General features: G+C 44.1%; 1 protein-coding gene across 2 annotated transcripts in view; it reads right to left on the bottom strand.

The window, feature by feature from the left end:
- Positions 1–13,324: 13,324 nt before the first annotated feature.
- PELI1 (pellino E3 ubiquitin protein ligase 1) overlaps positions 13,325–19,129 on the bottom strand; it is a 31,434-nt gene continuing 25,629 nt past the window's right edge. For both annotated transcript variants that reach the window (XM_075706987.1, XM_075706988.1), the window contains 3 exons: positions 16,940–17,137; positions 16,640–16,828; positions 13,325–15,757 (listed from right to left, as the gene is read on the bottom strand). In XM_075706987.1, the coding sequence (XP_075563102.1) occupies positions 15,191–15,757; positions 16,640–16,828; positions 16,940–17,137 (954 nt within the window). In that variant the 3' untranslated portion in view covers positions 13,325–15,190. The remainder of the gene's footprint in view (positions 15,758–16,639; positions 16,829–16,939; positions 17,138–19,129) is intronic.

The following is a 19,129-nucleotide window of genomic DNA, read 5'->3' as shown; positions in this document are numbered from 1 at the left end:
TATGCCTTGTGTATGTGGAGCATGGTACTCAATGCCACAAGAAACCTTTCAAGACAGGAGCTTAGAAAGATGCAGAATGGGATCGCGGTTTTATAGGGCAACATTAGTGGCTTTCAAAATTAACATATACCACAATTTTGAAGATAATTTTTATCGTGTCAAACCAATACTAACTATTAGAGCTCAGGATCAGAGCCATGCAGTGAAGACAGATGTCTGGCCCACCTCTGCGCTCACGGGCCACCACCTGACACGCTGTATCCTTGCTAGAGGCAAGATACAGGGCAGGATGGGTGCCTGGTCTGACCCTGGAGGACAATACCCATGTTTTCCTTCAGAGACGAGAATGAGCTGCTGCATGTCAGAGCGCAGAAATTGTGAGAAGGGGCCTGCAGGAAGGAAGAGTGGCTGGATCAGGGTGGTGGAGGTCAATGGCTCTGTCTGGGACAATTTCTTAATAGACTCCATCAAGACACTGTCACAACATAAGGACAGCCTGTAAAACAGGGATGCCAAATCTCTTCCATTGCTCCTAAATGGTACAGTGTTTATTCCTCCATGTCTGCAACGGTAGTGGATTTCCTCCTGGCTCTAAGTCATTCCTCAGCACGTCAGACATGCTGCAGATGTATCTGTGTTTAACCCAGTTTCTTCTTGGTACTGTCAGTCGCCAGTAAAGAGGCTGCGTAAAATTAAAAGCTCTTGCTTCTGTATCTGGAGTGAGCACATTTTGCCAGATAGCAGCTTATTCTGATAAAGTGGAGTACATTAATACCCGAGTCATCAGGGGCTCTGGCTTTTTTTATGTCAGCTTTCCAGGCTAGCTTTGTTATATGCAATGCTCCCTTTGAATTCGGCCACTGCCACCCTGACATTACAAAAGGAGGGATTCTAGTGGGATGCTTTCAGGGAAGTGTAATGGGAAACAGTCTAGTCCGAGCGGCAACTCCAATATCATCAACCATGGATTCAAATGGGGCTTTGCTTTTAAATTAAATGGTGACATGGGAAGTTATTGGAAGATACAACAGGAGATTCTCCTGTTTGGCAACAAGGAATCACTGTGTAAAGACCAGGCGTGCCTGATGCATATGGAATTCACCTATAGTATTTATTTATATTATCCACAGGTATTTAAGATGCCTTATCAAGCCCTCGAGCTTTGCTAGGTCTATGCAAGACTTCTCCTCTTGCAGCCTGTAGACTCTTTCTCTAATCCTGCTGCTCTTTAAGATACACCTGCAGAAGTTCCTCTCTCTCTCTCATCTCTGTCTACATCTCACCTCGTGTGTTTTCACCAGTCTGACCCACACCTTTGTACTGCTGACAAATATTTACCTCTCTCTTATTTGCATAACTCACTCTGCTTCCACCATTTAGGCTTGAGTACCTACCATCTTGATCTGACCATCTCTTCAGCAATATTTGATGTTAGACCTCCTGACCACTGTCACAAAACACAGCCAAAATTAAATTATTTTCCTTCCCAGATCTCACTGTTTCCAACCATCCTGGTATCCCAGAAGCAGCAAAATATCTTGACTTTACTGGATTTTAGTGTATTAGACACTGTCTGGCAGAGGGGTGGACGCATGCCTCCAAGCAGACAGAAAATACACAACCCAAATATTTTAAAAACTACATCTCCTAAGTGCATCCTTTTCATCTGAGCATGCACAAGAGGAGATGTTTGATTCTTAAAGGACTCCAGGAACATGCATCTGCTAGAGTTGCCACCCCACAGCCATGCAGTAAATTTCTTTTTGCAAAACAGGGTGTCAGGAGCTCCTGTCCTTTATTCCCACCTTTTTCCTTGCAAATCCGTTTATTTGGAACAATTCTTTCTGACCTCTCAGTCTGTCTTTACTCAGGCAAACTAAAAGCTCTTGTTTCTGAGATTACTTGTGAGTCAAAATGTGCAGTTTCAAAGCAAGTGATGATGTGGAGTGAGAAAAAAAAGTACAGAAAAAACAGACCAAGTCAGTGATGTCTAAAGAAGGTACCAAGCAAGCAGGGCTGGGATCTTAGGGACTTTCAGAGATATGAATTCGATTCTGGTTTTACCACGGGGTTCAGTACAGGTTTTATTTTAAAGATCAGAGATAAAGGCCCTGAATTATAGATGTTTTTAGACTTTGCTCTGCTCTAGGTTGCGAGGTCCACTGGTAGAGGGTACAGGCACAGGAATCCCAACCAAATAATGCAGAGGCAGCCAAGCTCACTCATTGCTATCTTAGGTATTGCACACATACCACTGAGAGGAAAAATACACGCCTTTGTGTGTTTTAAAATTCTACAGCTGAGAGGCTGTAGAAGTACTGTGGGCACCTAGATTAAATTGAAGAAGCAGCACACTGTCCCCTCACAGCAGGCTCCCCCAGCCTGAACAGTGCTACATGTATTGCTGCCTCAGTCCCCCTCTGCCCATCTCTGACCTCGACTGGAAATACCAGGGATTAAAGCAGGTGGGGACCACAAGGATGGTTCTTTTCCTCTAAGGGCATGATTTTGGAGGGATAGGTAATAGCTGTTATTGGGAGAGTGATCTGTGTGGAAAGCATCGACGTGCCTTTACACGCACAGTTCATCTTCACTTGTCTTACCTTGCTTCTATCCTAAGCTCATCACAGCTTCAATGTGACTATTATGATTTGATTTAGGTCAGATTTATTTCCAGCAATTGCTTTGTTTTACAGCAGATGGCAGCCTTTCCCCAAATTTCCAGAAATGAAGTATACCTGGCTTTCAGACAATTCATGTCTTTTCTTGGCCCCTGGTGTCTGCTTGCCACCAGCAGAAGCCTCCGTAGGAACTGAGCAACTTGATCGAAGAAGCTAGAGATAGAAACAAGACCGAAATCACCTCCTTGCACTTGCAGGGCTTGGCTCCTCACCAGAGGTCTGATCAGCTGTTGCACCACCTCTTCATTCATCTAGGACAATATTTCCCTTCCAACTTATATCAGAGTTCAAGATCAAAGTAATTAAAAATCCATGCTAATTCATTTCTTCACCTTGACAACAATACATAACAGAAAATACATGATACTTTGTGGGTAGTATGTCAAAATCAAAGTGACATTTTTCAGTGCTTGATCTAAGAAGATGTTCGTGCCGTATTAAAAAGCACCTCTGTTAAACGACCTACAGCAGCTGGCTGAATAAACTGTGGTGCGGGAGAGGCCTCAGATGACTTCATCTGCTGGTGACTGTTCAAAAGAGCCTCAGATACACTCTGTGGATTCACCCAGCCCTGAAAAGCGAGGAGAAAAGTGATCAGCACTCTTCTGTCCTGCCCCTTTTTATTCCCTGCCTATTTCTGGGAGCCAGAACAGGAATGCTTATTGGGACAGGGTTTTTTGAGATTGACCGCAGGCACACCAAGCTCTTTCTAATACCCTCTAGACCCTGTGGAAACATTTCTTGTTACCACATAGCAACTCTCTTGTCCATACTGTGTTTTTATACCTACCTGACTGGCATTAATCAGTCCTAGTGGTCTGTTTCACAAGGACAAGAAAGGTGCAAAGATGTCTTCTTCTGGGAGGTTGTTCCTGATGCAAACACAAATGAACGCAGATTTACTTCTATGTAGGCTCTGCCTTCAATTGCTACTTTTTATCCTGCTTCTGTTCTCACAAAATATGTTAATGGCATCCAGATGCTTATTAACACGTTTCATACTAACAACCAGAGACAGGAAATACAGGCCAGATGAGGAGAAGAACAACTTAATAGTTAAGAGAGAGATGAGAGAAATTCAGAGTCAGCAAGGCCAAGTAACATTTACTCTGGAGTCTTCAAGAAAGTAATCAAACAGTTGTCAGTGAACGACTTTATAAACTCTGGGAACAGGAGAGGTCCCACAGGACTGGAGAACCTATTATCAATATCTAGGGGGACATCCAAATACAGCATTAATTAATCTTAAAGACCCACGTGATCAACCGCTATGGGCTTACAAAAACAAGCTGTGTCTAACCAACTCCATTTCCCTCTTTGATAAGGCAGCTGGCCTGGCAGCTAGGAAAGGGAAGTCACAGATGTGCTGTATCTTCACTTGAACAACACTGGCTCATGCAGCCACCAAAGGAAACAGTCTAGACAATGTTACTACGAGGTGAACAGGCGAGTTGTTTATGCTCAAGGTGTAACATTCATCACATCCCTTGGTGTGTCCCTGACAGCCACTGCCATGGGAACGTTGGTTCCTGGAATCTTGCTGAAGAGGCAGGAGGCTGTATTTCTGCACACATACCGTGAGGGATAGGAGACACAGGGAGAAAGAGTTAATTTCACACAGGAAATCACCATCAGCGAGGAAATGACCCCAATTCCCTGCGTTACACTCAGGGTCTTGGCATTTATGATCATCTTTTCCTTATCCAACATGCATGCCACCCATCCCCAGTTCAGCTTTTAATGAAAGAAACACTTAAAATACCCTTCCACCAATCTACCCAGCCCACAGAGACTATTGCAGACTGTGGCTTATAGCTGTCCCTCAGAGCCTTTTCATCCTTTTGAAAGCTGCCTCCTTCTTTCCCAGCTCTGTAGAGAAATCTGGCTAACTAGAAATCTCCAGGCCATTATACTGCAGTTCTCCCATCTTCCTGGCTGCATTCATTATTAATAGCTCATCATTAAATTTTAATAAATTGAATATCAGATGTTTAAGGCTTCTTAGGCACCTTTTCTCCCTTTTTTTTCTTCTAGGTCCATTTGTTGGATGAGTTCATTCAGTGTCACACAGGGGAAGCTGGTCAATCAATAACAGGCATACCTTTTGCAGAAAGTTGTAATGTCTTTATTTCCAAACTCTGCAGAAGTGCTTGGAATAAAAAAACCAACTCAAAGCAAAAGCTTTGGTGTTTAAGAAAACAAAACAAACAAAAAAACCCCCCAAACAGTAGGTAAGTCTTTGGTCTCAACTTGCTCTTCAGTTTACTTTATTAGAGTAGGAGTTGACAAGTTCTAGCTTCGTTCATTAATGAGTTGGTTTCACAGGGAAAAGGGGAGCAGCTTGGCTGTGTAAGACTGTTGGTCTGCTTAGGAGTGATCCTAATGCAGGATCTGTCTCCCAAAGAACAGTGAATTGGGGATGCTCCAGGAGAATCACAGAAGCCTGTGGTAGGGAGGGAGCCTCTCCATTGTGTTTTTTGGGGGTGAAAGTTGCTCTACCTCCATCCCAGGGTGCATGACCCCTCTCCTGGGTGCAGCAGTGCTACTGTCAGCAGCACTGATATTTGCTTGCATAAGGTTGTTTTGGTGTGGATAATCCCCCTCACCTTGCAGTTAAAACCTGAGAGAAGGACGCTGTAGAAGATCCAACTTGCTCAGCATTCAGGGCTCAGGCACCAAAAACTGAAATGCTTCTGGATGGGCAGAAACACAGCAAAGCAAAGAACCATCAGGATATTTTTCCCCACTGGAGGAGGTGGGTAAGAGTCTTTGGAGGGACATACAGCATGTAGGACATGGGCAGGGACTTTCTTACTTCACTCAGCAAGTGGGAGGGCCTCAGGGAGGACATGGAGAAGTTGAAGATAGAAAACTGCTCAGGAAACAGAAGCAAGAACCCTGGCAAGCACAGCCTATGAAGAAAGATCAAAAGGACTGCTTCAGCATAGAGAAGAAAAGGCTGAGAAGAGACATGCTTACAGCTTTCACATATGTAAAAGGCTGCTAGAAGGAGGGAGAAAAAACTATTGCCTCCACATCCTCTGGGTTGTGGAGGCAATAACAAGCAGTCACGTGCTAAAGTTTTCCTCCTGGGGGGCTTAAAGTTCAAGATGAGGAGCAATTTTTCACTAGGAGGACAGCTGAACTGAGGAACAGGCTGCCTGGAGAAGTTGTGGAGTCTCCATTAATCTGCAGATTTTGAAAGAGTAAGAGAGATGAATGCTTGCAAGCAGGATTTGGGTAGAGCTGACCCTGCCACAGGGCAGGCTAATGCATGAGAGGACCTTCCTGTGGTTACATTATGAACAATACATTTTAAAATCAGCTGATGCAAAGGAGCTTGCATCTGAAACTCATGAAAAAAAATTGTTTGATGCAATCTCAGAACCCTTACTGGTTTGTTTTCTTTTTCCCCCCTTGAAATAGTAGGGAAATTCCAGAGACTGTAAGAACTGGTACTCAAAAGAGAGCAAGAACTATAAGTTTAGACCAGTTCATCTGACATCCATACTGAACAAAATAGAAAGCTGATCAGAGCTCACATGTAAAGGACAATAACATAATGCCAATCAACATGGGGTTTTTTGGAAGAAAAACTCACATCTGGCAAACCTGCTTTCCTCCTTCGAGGTAACAAGTTTGGCAGATAAAAGGCAGTCGTAATGGAGTTTTGTAAGACATTTGACTCAGTACAGAGCAACATTATGATTAAAAGATTAGCACCTCCCCACTATCAGAAAAGCCCATGTTAAATGCATTATCTGACAGCTCCCCAGTGGAGGCTCTGCCACAGACAGGACAGCTGGGCTGAGGAAAGTCATTTAGAAACTGCTGCTACACAGAATACACTGGATGCATTGCTATTTTTTTGAGTACCAAGAGCAACAGTGGGTTAAATTCCCCCACCCTGGGGACTCCCACAGCTGCTCTTCTCTCCCTCTGCTGTGTCTAGGGGAAGCCAACCTCTGACATCCCACCTTTATACTTCTGTAATGTGAATTAGCCCCTAAATTACAGTGTGAAAGATTGCTTGGGGCCAGCAGAGCCTAAGCCTCTTGCCTGATACTATTCAACATATTTTGCGCTGCAGAAACATAAATACAGCATGGCTTTATTAACCATTAGCCTATAAAGATAAAAATATAACAAAATGCAGACACACATGGTCTATAAATATATTTATGCTGTCATGAGGAACACTAATCCCAGGCCTCCACAGTATGAAAAACACTCCACTAGTATAAATACTGTGCATTTGGTAATATTGTTTTAAGGACAGGAGGGCTGAGGTGTTTTTTTCTTTAGGGCTGGCACGGTCTCCAGTCAAGCCCCGCTTTTGCAAAGGCACTTGCTCTGGCTCCGGTGATGGCTTTCCCAGGCAGGCATTTGCCAGGAACTGCCAAGGAGTGCGAGGTGAGCACTGATTCATCGGCACCCGAAGGCGCTTGCACACACCTTCTGCTTCTCCCGCTTGAGAACAGGCGGAGTGAGATTTCCAAGTGATAAAGAGTGACGCTGGCAGAAATGCTGAGTAACACTGAAAACACCCGGAGCGATGGTGGAGCCGAGGGCTTTGGCATCGCTTAACCTGCCTCTCAAGAAAGCTGCTCTGAATCCACTTTTAATGTGAGTAAGTGAAAAAAGCATTAAATATCCATGCTCTGTGCTGTTATGCGGTATTTAAAAGACCTTCTGATTGATTTAGCTCCCATTTAGAAGTGAAGCAAGCTAATTAAATGAACTGAGGCGCCAGCAGCTTTGCTCTGCAGAGCCTGGGACTGGCTTTGCTGTGACCACAGGCTGCGGGGAAAGGGCAACAGATGGGAGAGGTGCCTGCATCCCTGCAACCCATCTTGGACAACATTTATCCTCCAGCAGTGGTGGAGGGTGGCACCACAGGTTCATCCCATGGTGGGACCCATGGACATGTCCCCATTACAAGGCAACATTCCACGGAAAGGCAAGCTGGGCAGGTGAGACCATATCTCAATCCCCTGCAATTTGGAGCCTTTCATCCCCTTTAAAGTCACATTTTAGGTGATTGTCCAGGCAAAATGGAAGTGGGCATGCCCACATCTCAGTCCTACAGAGACTTTTGAAAATGTCAACCACTGTGCCAACTGGAAGTGCAGGCCAGAGAGGGGAAAAAAAAAAAAAGAGGCCAATTAAAAAGCCAGGTTGTCTCCGTTTTGCTCAGGGCTAACAGAACAGATGATGGCATCGCTGGAAGCTGCGTTTGCTTTTAATTGTCCTCGTTCCACTGAATAACTAATTCTCTCCTCCTCCCACACGACAAAAAAAAAAAAAGCATGGCTTTTTTGGAAAGGATGAGTTGACTCAATTCCTTTCCTACAGCGCATGACAGCAAGCTGCAGTTTTTAGCTTTGCATCCAGGCAAGTTTAGAATATCACTGCATGCACTTGTTTTGTTTCAAATCTTCTGGGATCAGCTAAAAATATTATTCTGGAGAGAAGAGCATATGGAAACACTAAAGGCTTTGTGTTCATTCAGCTCCTACATTGCAACCAACCAAAGGGAATAACACAGGTAGATCCCATTTGTAAGATGGTTGTATTAAAAACTTATTTTACAGGTGTCTGAGGGCTGGGATGTGGGAGGTACTGGGGATCTGAGCATGACCCAGGGAAAGAAGTGGATCGCGTCAGCCCAGAGATGAAACGCCAAGCTTACCACAAGACTCATCCTTCATCTGGCTGTTTCCCAGGAGCCCAGGAAAGCCACTGCTCTTCCCTTATCCTTGACCAGCTCACATTTCCAGCATTTTCCAGGACAGACTGAAAGGAAACCCTATCTAGGCTGAAGAATGGATGACCAAAAAAACCCTGAAACACATTTTGCAGGGCCTGAGTCCAGCCAACATGGTTCAATGCAAAGTCACATATTTTAATAGAAACGCTTAAAAAATAATCATAACCACAGCGAACATGAGTGAGAAACTGTCAGATAAAACAACTGCAGAGCAAAGTGATTCTGATTTAATTTTTTGGGGGGGGTTGAAGCAGAAACAAATACAAGGACAAAGACAATGAACTATAAATAAGCAGACAGGATGATCTTGGGAATTATTAGTAAAGAATACACATAAGGAAGCTTTACCCCCCAAGTGATTTAACTGTGTACTGCACTTTCATCTACTGTCTGAAAATGTGAACTATCATTTCCTACCTACCCTCTCCGTGCCACTCATGTGGCGCACTCATGGGGAATCCTTAGGAGTCTGTCATGTGCTGTGGAAAGGAAGCCTTTTAATGAGACCTTTCCACTAGGAAGAGGAGAAATAGACAATCATGGTATGAGTTATAACTCCAAAGGACTCTACCCTCATCCTATTTCTGAAAGGCAGATCTCCAGTAGCTATCTCAGTACAGAGCTGTTATTACGTACATAGACAAGGTAGACGAAAGAACTCGGAGCAGATTAATAATTTACTCCTGCCTCAGAGCTCTTTAGTCACACTAAATCAGCAAAAGCATTCAAAATAAAAACTTCATGGTATTGCAGGTGTTGCCAAATTACAAAGGAGTTGCCTTTGCCAGCAGGATAGTGCTTCTCTAGTTGATCCGTAAGTCATTTGCGCCCATGCAGAGGATGTGTGATGTCTCAACCCCCTGCACAGTAGAGCTGGGCCCTCAGCAGGGATGGCAGAATTGAGTATTTGCTGGTGCTTTCGCTGCTGCCACAAACACATCTTCGAGCAGAGCCAGGCAAACATCACAGGGCAGAAAACAGAGTGATGTTGGTGCTGGTTCCCATTCCCTCCTGCCAGCCCCACAAGAGGTGCAGTAGAACAAGGACAGGCAGCCAGGCACACTACTGGCAAAATCAAGAGTGGCAGATAAAAGGTGAATGAGAAATGGTTATTTACTGCCTCCTGTAACACAAGAAATTGCATATAAAGCAAAGTCATCAGACAGGCTCAAAACAAACAAGTGGTACTTCATAGCGTGCGGCTGAACCTTGGGTCTCCTTGCCGCAAGAATTTCAGATGCTGGAAGCCTATCTGAGCTCAAATGAAGTTATATTAAAGGAAGAAAAATCGACAGCTGCCACCTCTTACTCAAAGTCTCCAAGCCACAACTTGTATGAGGCTTGGGCCGTGTCACATCTGCTTGTGCTGTTCTTATTCCTCCCAGGCATACACTTACATCCCCCACTGGAAACCAAACAGTGGGGTTGGGTGGACCTTGCTCTATAAAAGAGCAGTTACTCTGGATCCAAATGTTTTTCATGCAGGAAGACCTGGAGAGCCACTGTCAGCTCTCCTGCTCTACAGCTCAGACACCAGATTGAGGGTCCACACCCCTTTTCCACACCAGGACCTGGCACTGTCCACCCATTTTGCCATGTCCCTTTTGCTCTGTGTGGCAGCAGCCAAGATGCAGGGAGATCTTGGGGGAGAGCTGGAGCCAGGGAGCTCCTGACTGCCAGAACTGGCACTTTGCCTCCGGTTACGCATCTTCCCCTGAGCTCAGCCTAACCTGATCCCACACAAGCTAGTGCCGGGCAAGGTGAACGGGGCCAGCTTCTGCAAATTTGCCTGCTTGCTACGGCCGTGGAATGGACCGTATCTGCCACATCCGGAGGGAGGAGGAGGATGGGCAGCAGCTCGCAGGGGGACCAAGGCAGGAACATAAAGATTCAGGCACTGGGGGTTACGGCCACTGCTGTTCCCTAACGCTGCACTGACACACAGCCTCAGGCACATCCGAAGCCACTGGTCCCGCTGCAGGTTTTGCAGCCCCCCAAGTCTGTGTTCGGGATGGCTGCTCTCACAGGGGCAGCTTAGGCTTGAGGGAATAAAAGCAGTTTTTTCTGCTCTTCAAATCTGCCACCCTTTTGCTTTCAGGAGGGAGACAGGACCAACAACCAGTAGCCCTCAGCACAGCCAAAGCAGCCAGCTGTTTCTTGTGCAATAGCACACATCAGTGTTTCTCCAGCTCAGCTTGTGTCACCAGGTACGTTACCATGGGATACTGCATCTGAACAGCAGTTTGACACAGTGCTGTTCTCTGCAAGAAAACAGGGTCCTGAGCTCTTGCTGCTGGGAAGGGGCAGGCTTGCTGCTGCCCATGCAGAGGCCACGCTTGCCAATGAGCCCCTGACACAAGTGACAGGAACCATCACAGCTCCCGCAGAGATGCTTTCCCAGATCTTTTTCACAGGATGCATGACAGCACATGTACAAGTGATCTGTAGCCACAAAAGAGCCTTAGAAGCTGCATTTCCAGGATGATCACAGCCCTTGTTAAAGCCAAGTGCTACAATTAAAAATAGATGAGCTTTGCCAGTGTTTTTTTACAGAAAAGGAAGCGGGGATTGCACGAGCCAAGACTAGGACCAGGAAATCTGGTCTAACTCAACAGCAACCAGGCCTAATCCAGCTGAAAGACAGCATGCAGGCAGGTAGCTGTAGTCATCATGATAGATTTATATTGCAAAACTGGAAGTGTATTTTTAGAATCAGGCCTGGAAAGTGTCTCTTCAGAAACAGATCAAGCATGCCACAGCAGGGTCATTATGGGATTTGCAGAGCACCTTCAGGGGGACTGCTGGTGTGACTTCATCATGTCATTAAACCTTCCAGGATACTGGCCTCATTCTTGCAGGTGTAACAAGCCTAGCACAGATGGGAGTAGAAAACCTCATCCCCAGCCTGCACAACACATCTCAGAGCCACACCACACGCTCATGGTATTGCTTCAACCCAATGGCTGAGTCAGCGAAGGGAACAGAGTGCTCCGTCAGTGCTGGACTACCCACCGCCTTCGCAGGGAAACCCCCAGCAACCTCCCCATCAACATGCTCCTGCCCTGCTGTGAGTCAGCACATCAAGAGCTGCCCCACTTCTGCTCTGAGGGAAAAAAAAAAAAAAATGCTTCATTAGCCAGCTGCTGTCTTTTACCAGTGTTAAATCCATGCAATTTCCTACAGCTGAAAAGCAAACGAGCTCATTAAATCACCTGCATTACACATCACACACAAGAACTGTGCAGAACAGAGCAGCCATGCTCAAACCAACTGCAGAAAGCTACTTGCTGATTTCCAGTTGCATTTCTGCAGATGTTCACAAAACTTTAAAGCTAGAAAAGGGCCTACACTTACCTCATTTTCCACATGTATTCCCTCATCAGTTCCACATACCTGCGGTGATCTCCCAGGGAACAGTCCTGTCCCATCTGCTGGTTGCATCATTGATGCTTCTTTCCATTCAAAAAAACTTTGGAAGCAGGTTAAGGCCACAGATCTCCTTTGGGGCTTGTTTTTGCAGGTACAAGGGGCTGATCTAGGCTGCACACAAGTGGAGCTGTAACAGTCTCAAAGCCAGCACAGTGCAACTTCTTGCACTTCTCCCAGCTCCTGGATTTGTTCAGAAGCAAAGGTCTTACAGTTCAGAGTGCTTCAGCCAGCTGGTTGAGTCAAAGGGATCATTTTACTTTCAATCTGACACTCATTTTACAGTTTACAGAGCAGAAGACCTTCTGTTTAAATTGTTTATTAAAGAACAGAAGCCCATGGGGGAACTCAAATAGGGAACCACAGTCAAAGCTACTGCTTTTAGTAAGCTTGCATGTTGTATGGAAATTATTCTTCAAACTACTCAACTGCCACTATCCTGCTTTTGACAGTGGGATTTCCATGTCTCAGGCATTTGAATGCCCATGTTCTGCTCCTTTAAGAAAGGGATTAACAAGTTCAGCTTGGGTCAAGAAAGGTACACAACAGGCAGAGAGCATGGGACAGACTCCAAAGGGTTACCTTAGCATAACACTGCCCAGAGAAACAGCCAGTTCTGCTAAGACTACACCTTCTTCTGTGGTGTTTCTTTTTTGGGTGAAGGGGGCAGGGGTAGAGAAGTCTAATGAAAGCATGAAATATCATCTTAATGGGGGACAAGCTTAACAATGGTTATGTGTTGGGCATGAACCTCTCCTTCCCCCTCTACAGTCAGATGTGCATGTAACCAACTGCACTATTGGCTCCACACCAGCCTCCAGCTGTGCCTCCAACGCAGGGCGAGTACACTGCTTTCCATGTGTCTGCTACCATCCAATTCTCAATCTGTTTTCGCAATTCGTGTCTCTATTACTCATACTGCTTTGTAGCTTTCATCATGTCCTTTTCTGATTTTTCATATCCCTGTAATCAACAAGATCAGGACCAGAGAAGAAGCACCAACGGCATTCTGTGGAAGATGAAATCAAGAGCTCTTGACATTTTACAAGAGCCCAGCCACTTGGTTAAATTTTTTGCTTACATTTTGTTATTTGTAACTTACTCAGGGAAGATACCATTTAACTATGTCTTTTGAACAAGAATCTTGCCTTTGTTAATGTAGGGTTAAATAAAAGACACACTGGAAGGTCACATCTGAAAGGAGCCATTCAAATCCATGACCAGGATAACATGCAAACCAGGGTAACATGTAAACAGTTGCGCTTTTTTTTTTGTGATCTTAATCCACATGTGCAGAACAGACACGTGACAGCAGAACGGCCACCTCCAGCCACCTTTCCCATCTCTTGGAAACAAAGCAACAGACAATCCCAGAATTTCTATTTTTGAAAAGTGTTTACTCATGTAGTTTGAATAAATTAATTTGCAAATAAAAATTAAACTACAGTATACTATAGTTTGAATAAAATGATTAGAACAACTACAATACAGGGATTTCTCGCTGCATAAGTTTCATTACTTAATGCATATAATCTGGAAAATGTCAAATCAGTATATATTTCTATGGAAAGGGAGTAACAGCAGTTACTTGTACATGACAGCTAACTGAACTTATAATACAGGTTTCCTGACACATGCATTTCCTGAGTGAACCAAACAATATATATAATTTCCTTTTAAAAATGGAGAAACAATTGACAAAGTAAATAATTCATGACATCTAAGTAACGTAGGTCTCTCTTTAAACCAAGAAAACTTTAGAACAGCTTCAAAAGGAAAAATTAAAGCTATGCTATAAAGTACAGAAATTTGCTACTGTCAATTATACAGTACGTATTTTTAAAAAAAAAAAAAAAAAAAGAAGCTGGCCAAAAAAGCTCAACTCAATCCTAAAAAGGTCAGGTTGTGTATTTGCCATGAAGCACAGTGGGTTAGCAGCAAAGCTGGATGTAGTGCACTGGCCTCTTCTGGTGGATACAGAGGGAAAGGAAGGGTAGGGAGGGGAGGAGCGGAGAGAGACTACTAACCAGCGCCCACCGCAGCATGAGCAGACCTTACACAAGCATCCCACACTGAGGTCTACGAGTCCAGTCCAGTCCCAGCTTAAGCTCTCCCCTAACAGACTGCCAATTGTGACAAGTTGCACAAGGACACTAGGACGCAGGCATGCATCCCTTGGGTACCAGGCTTCAACTTCGTTCCATGTGTGGCCTAGATGAGTATTTGCACCCAGCTCCTCACTGCAGGGTAAAGGCAAGCCTGTGGCTCCCACGCGCCCAAGCACGCCAGGTTGCAACGGGCCAGAAGGCAGGCAGAACATCCGGCCGACAAGCCTGTCACATGTGACCATGGCCAATTCACAAATTGCTCCCTGCTCCCCACACATGTGCACGGGCACATCTGCCTCTCCCCTCACCCCCCTCCCCAAACAGCAAGGAACAAAATGAGCCTCATCTTTTAGGTTTGTTAATGTTGAACATTGGAAAAATCCTCACAAATGTCACTAATGCTAAATAAAGAGATGTGTTAGCATGAAGGGAGAAAAAATCCTTAATCTAGACTAAGTTGCATATTCAAAGTCTGGTAAATATTCTCTTCATAACCAGATCTTAAGTACAGTCCTACCAAAAAGACTTTTTAAGAAGTCCTTCCTAGCTACCTTTCAACATGGTTAAAGCACACCTTTATGCCATCATAATTTGCATTAGCTTTGTTTAAAAAGCATTTTAACTATTCTAAGAACTCAGTATTTTAGATTAAAAAAGATTTTTCTACCATTTCCATCTCACGTCCTTCTCCATCCAGAACTACTCTATGCATCTAATTGCTGGATGAACACACTATGACCATCCTACTCTCTAAACTTTCTACATACTTTTCAATAATAAAGATAAATAGAAAAGAGTTAATATACACGTTATATTTTACAATGTTTGCATCCAAGCTGTAAACTAATGTTCTTTGAACTATTTACCCTCCATATACAAAAAGAATGAAACAACTTTCAAACACTGTTGGCATGTAATTCAAAACCATTAAATGGAAGGCATCGAAGTTCGCTCTACACCACTTCCTTCACCTCTTCAGAAGTAGTTATTAACTAAATAAAAGCAGGAATTCTCCCCTTTCTCCCCCCGTTTCTTCCATTTCCAGACTTTCCTCAATAGAGAGGGATTTAGCTGTTGTAACAAAAACCCCAAAATTCTTCATCTTAATGCAAACCAGCATAGCCCAGAGAATAGGAAAAACAGTTGGTTTAAAAATCAGAATCGCTTAGCTTATCAGTTTGCTGCAGTCCTTGGTAACACATGTGTTAGTCAAGAGGTCCTTGGAAAATGAGTCTGATGTAACCTTGCTCACCAGCCAGCTGATGCGCACAGAACGGACAGGCTGCGTGAAAAGTGTGAGTACCATGAGGAAGAGGAATTTGGGACCAATATGCAGTTGTCTTTTCTGAGCACACATGTCCACAGGGGCTGAATGCGTGAGTTGGAGGTCCTGCATCCACATAAAATCCTGCTTCACATCCAAGCCACAGAGGCACATAGGGGCCGACAGAGCGGCACATGGGACACTCGCGATCCTTGCCGTCTCTCTCCTCTTTGTTTCCCCAATTGTGATAGCCGTGGACATGGCCACAGTTCAGATAAACCCACGGCTGCTTTTCATCTACAACATCTTTTCTCTTCATGCTGGGAAATGCCAAGGTGTTAAACCCCACGGGACACTGGGGCCTTGCCGCATTTATCTCCTGTCTTAGTGCCTCCAGGTGCTTGACAGTAGGAGTGCGTGAAAGCCCTTCCGCAGTGCGCCACAGCAGCGTTGCTCCACACAGGTCAATTAGAGAGCCATCTTGGAGCTGGTTTGTTTCGTTCTCAACCTTGTGGTGGACAAAGAGAAAAGAGAGGTGTCACCTAAGGTTACCTGAAGAGTAACATAAGGCACTTCCATAGCACAAATCCCCCTGGAAGATCCAGTCAAAAAGTTCCAAGCAGCTCCTGACTGTCCTATACAAGATACCCACAGAGAGCCCAGTGTCAGCTTCTCCCTCTCCATTTTTTTTTTTTTTTAAAAAAACCAAACTTCTTGACAAGTCTTGTTTAGTCCTCCATCACATTTTAGACTGTTTTCTTCAAACACACCTTTACACATGGCCTTCCTCTTCTCCAGAAAGTCAGCTGTCAGCATTCCTAGCTAAATGCATCACTTAAGTGTTCATGTAGCATTTATTTTTGCTAGGAAATCCCAAGTCATACTAAAACCAATCATCTCCTGGAAATGTCGCCAATGCTTTGGAAACAACAGGAAGAGGAAAACCCAGAATGCCAAGGCAGAAATGGACATCCAGGCATATAGGCATGTGTCAATAAAACTGTAATTATTCTTTATTATTCTATAAAGTAAGGAAAAGTGGGAAAACCTTAAAAGCATCAACTCAAGAGGGAGAATCAGGAAAATACTCTAAAATATGTGCACGACTATGAAGGTTTGCAGAAGAGCATAGTAGACTGGCAACTCAATTTAGAAGAGCAGTCTAGATCTGCTATTAAGTACTAGTCTGCAGATAAATGTCAGTTATTCAGGTTGAGCCAGACACCTTCGTGTATGAACACAGACACATAAAAGGGCAGTGTAACTAATTACAGAGGTGACATCTACACTGAATGAGGCAGATTCCAGCCTCCGTTTATGCCCAAGCTGTACCACTTATGGTTGTACCCATTTTAAACAGACTGCATAAAACACCGGTTACTACTCTTACCATTTTTCCCCTCTGCTGAGCTGATCTGGTTTCACGGAGGCTGAACACATTCCCACACACAGATATCTCTCTCCACACCCCTGGCTTGGAGTCTTCTGTAAATCCATTACGGGGATGCATAACAAGAACTCCATTTGTGGTTAGTCCATCCATTTGCCCATCTGATGTCTTCCACTTTGCAGCTTTCTCCTAAAAGAAATTACATCAATGAAAACTTTTAATTTGGCTGAAGTGGTGCTATGAATTAGTTTAAAAATAAGCCTGCACTGAACTGAGGAAAAAAGGGAAGAGTTCCCTTACCCCAAGAAAGATGTTTTTTGAAGAGTCAAATCCTGCAGCATATATTCTTGCTGTAAAAGGAGGGTTACGTTCACATATGATTCTGCAGGCAAACCTTGATATAGTGCTCTGCACAGACTGTGTATCTGAATTACTCTGACTTCCAGGAACTGTATCTGTCACGACAAAGTCTATAGGACTCTCTGTTGACCGACCAATCTGGAAAGGGATTTAAAAAAAAAAAGCAAAAACAACCTGTTCAGAAGTTTGCCTTTGGGTCTAGGAATATTCAAACTCAAAGCATTTAAAAGGGATAAAAAAAATCATGACATTCAGTTTGAAGCATTCCCTTCCACCAATCTAAATTTAGGTTTCTAAAGCCTAATCTGAATTGATGAGTTATTCCACCTCCATGTGATCAAAGTTATTCTGAGGGCTGAGTACAGCCAACTGAAGGAAGGGGGAATAAAATGATGTAATTAAGTCAATTCTGAGACAATTTCCCATTGAAGGTCTTCTCATCAGAACGGTTACGCTCAGGTCAGCCGGACCAGCTGCAGCAGCACCAAAACAGCTAGGAAACAGCAGTTAGATGGAAGAAAACTGGTATTCAGTCACTTTGCATGCCCAGAATATTCTGAAAAATGCCAGACTAGGTGGAGGTGTAGATGTAGGAAAATTAGACTATGTGAGCTGACTCTCCAGCTCCAGTGGGACACTGAGAAGCAGCAAATCTGTCAGGAAAGACCAGGTACAAGATGTTTATGGCAGGGAGGGGTTACATTAATATGCACAGAACACAACAGGAGTACAACAGCTGAATACAATCAGATTTTTCTAGTAGCTGCACCTTCTTTTCTGGTTGCATGGAAAAATGAGTTTTCCAGTCCCCCACAACTCTACCGGGTTTGATAGAATTGCATGGGTTTCACTGCTTTTCCAGTCAAGTCATCTTGTCCTTTTCCTTATAAAGCATGAAGAGAAATTATATCCCTCTCCCAAACATCCACATAGCCAGGTTTAAAGCCCACTTATACACTACTGCTTTTCACCACTCACTTCCAGAGCTCTCAACAGCCTCTTATAAAATAGCTGGTTATATTAAGACTGATTAACTGCTGGGCAGGAGACCCAAAAGCCTGAGGTGCATTTTGGTGGAGGCTGGATGGAGAGCTTTCATGAGACTGAAACTGCTTTGTCAGAATGTATTTTTCTATTGCTTCTTAGGCAGGATAACCCATCAGTACACAGGGATTGCCACTGGCAATTTTAGAGCAGCATACATGCCACAGCATGCCTGAAGAGAGAACACTTACACAAGTAATAGCTTATGCTGCAGTTAGCTCATTACAGCCCTTTTGCTCTGTTGTAGGTATTTGCAGCTGCATAGCAGCTTCCTCCACCGCTTACCAACACCTCCCACCTCCTTAGATCCTGCAGTGGCATCACAGCTAAATGCTGTGACAGCAAAACTCCTTGCCATAAATTAGCGACAACACCAACAAAAAAAAAAAATCAACGCATGATCAGTTCAGGAATCAGAAGGAACAAAGCACACAAAAAACCCCCAAACAAAACCCTTCCTTTTGAGAAAAAACAGGAAACAATTATAAGACATGAGCGCACACCACAGCTGCAAATGTGTTTGTGGTTCCTTCTCATACATACAGGAACTGCAGTAAAGTTGCTCTGAACTGCCAGCACATCAGCACTGGGCCTCCTCTCTCCACACTTCCCAGCACTTCAGACTTATTTCTAGGTTGGCTTAAAGGAGTTAGGGGTATTTATCATATTAGTTGTGCCAAAAGCTTTTCTGTAGTTTCCCATTGTATTTCTTCTACCCTGTCTCCAACTGGCTGATCCTAAATCCCTTCGTAAATGCTAGAAGCAAAGTTCCAAGCGCTTAAAGACACCTGTGCACTTTATTCTTCATTTTGCAAGGAGGGACTAAGAGACAGGTTATGTGACTTGCAGACCAGCAATCAAAGGCAAAACCATAATCCTGTGCATTAGTCACAAAAAGACAACTTTCACCTCTGACCAAGCCCAAAAGAGATGCACAGATATACAGCCTTGTTCATGTGATGGCCTTGGCAATGAACAGAATTAAATGTCTCTAAGCAGTAAAGTGCAGAAAGTGACACATGCAAATTTTTGGGTCTGAGGGAAAAAGCCTCTTGAGAGGATGTCTTGTTAGAAACTACCAAATGC

The sequence above is a fragment of the Pelecanus crispus genome, chromosome 3, assembly GCF_030463565.1.
Source record: "Pelecanus crispus isolate bPelCri1 chromosome 3, bPelCri1.pri, whole genome shotgun sequence".
Taxonomy (NCBI): Eukaryota; Metazoa; Chordata; class Aves; order Pelecaniformes; family Pelecanidae; genus Pelecanus; species Pelecanus crispus.
Note: the sequence above shows the minus strand (reverse complement) of the source record. Positions and strands in the feature narration are given on the sequence as shown.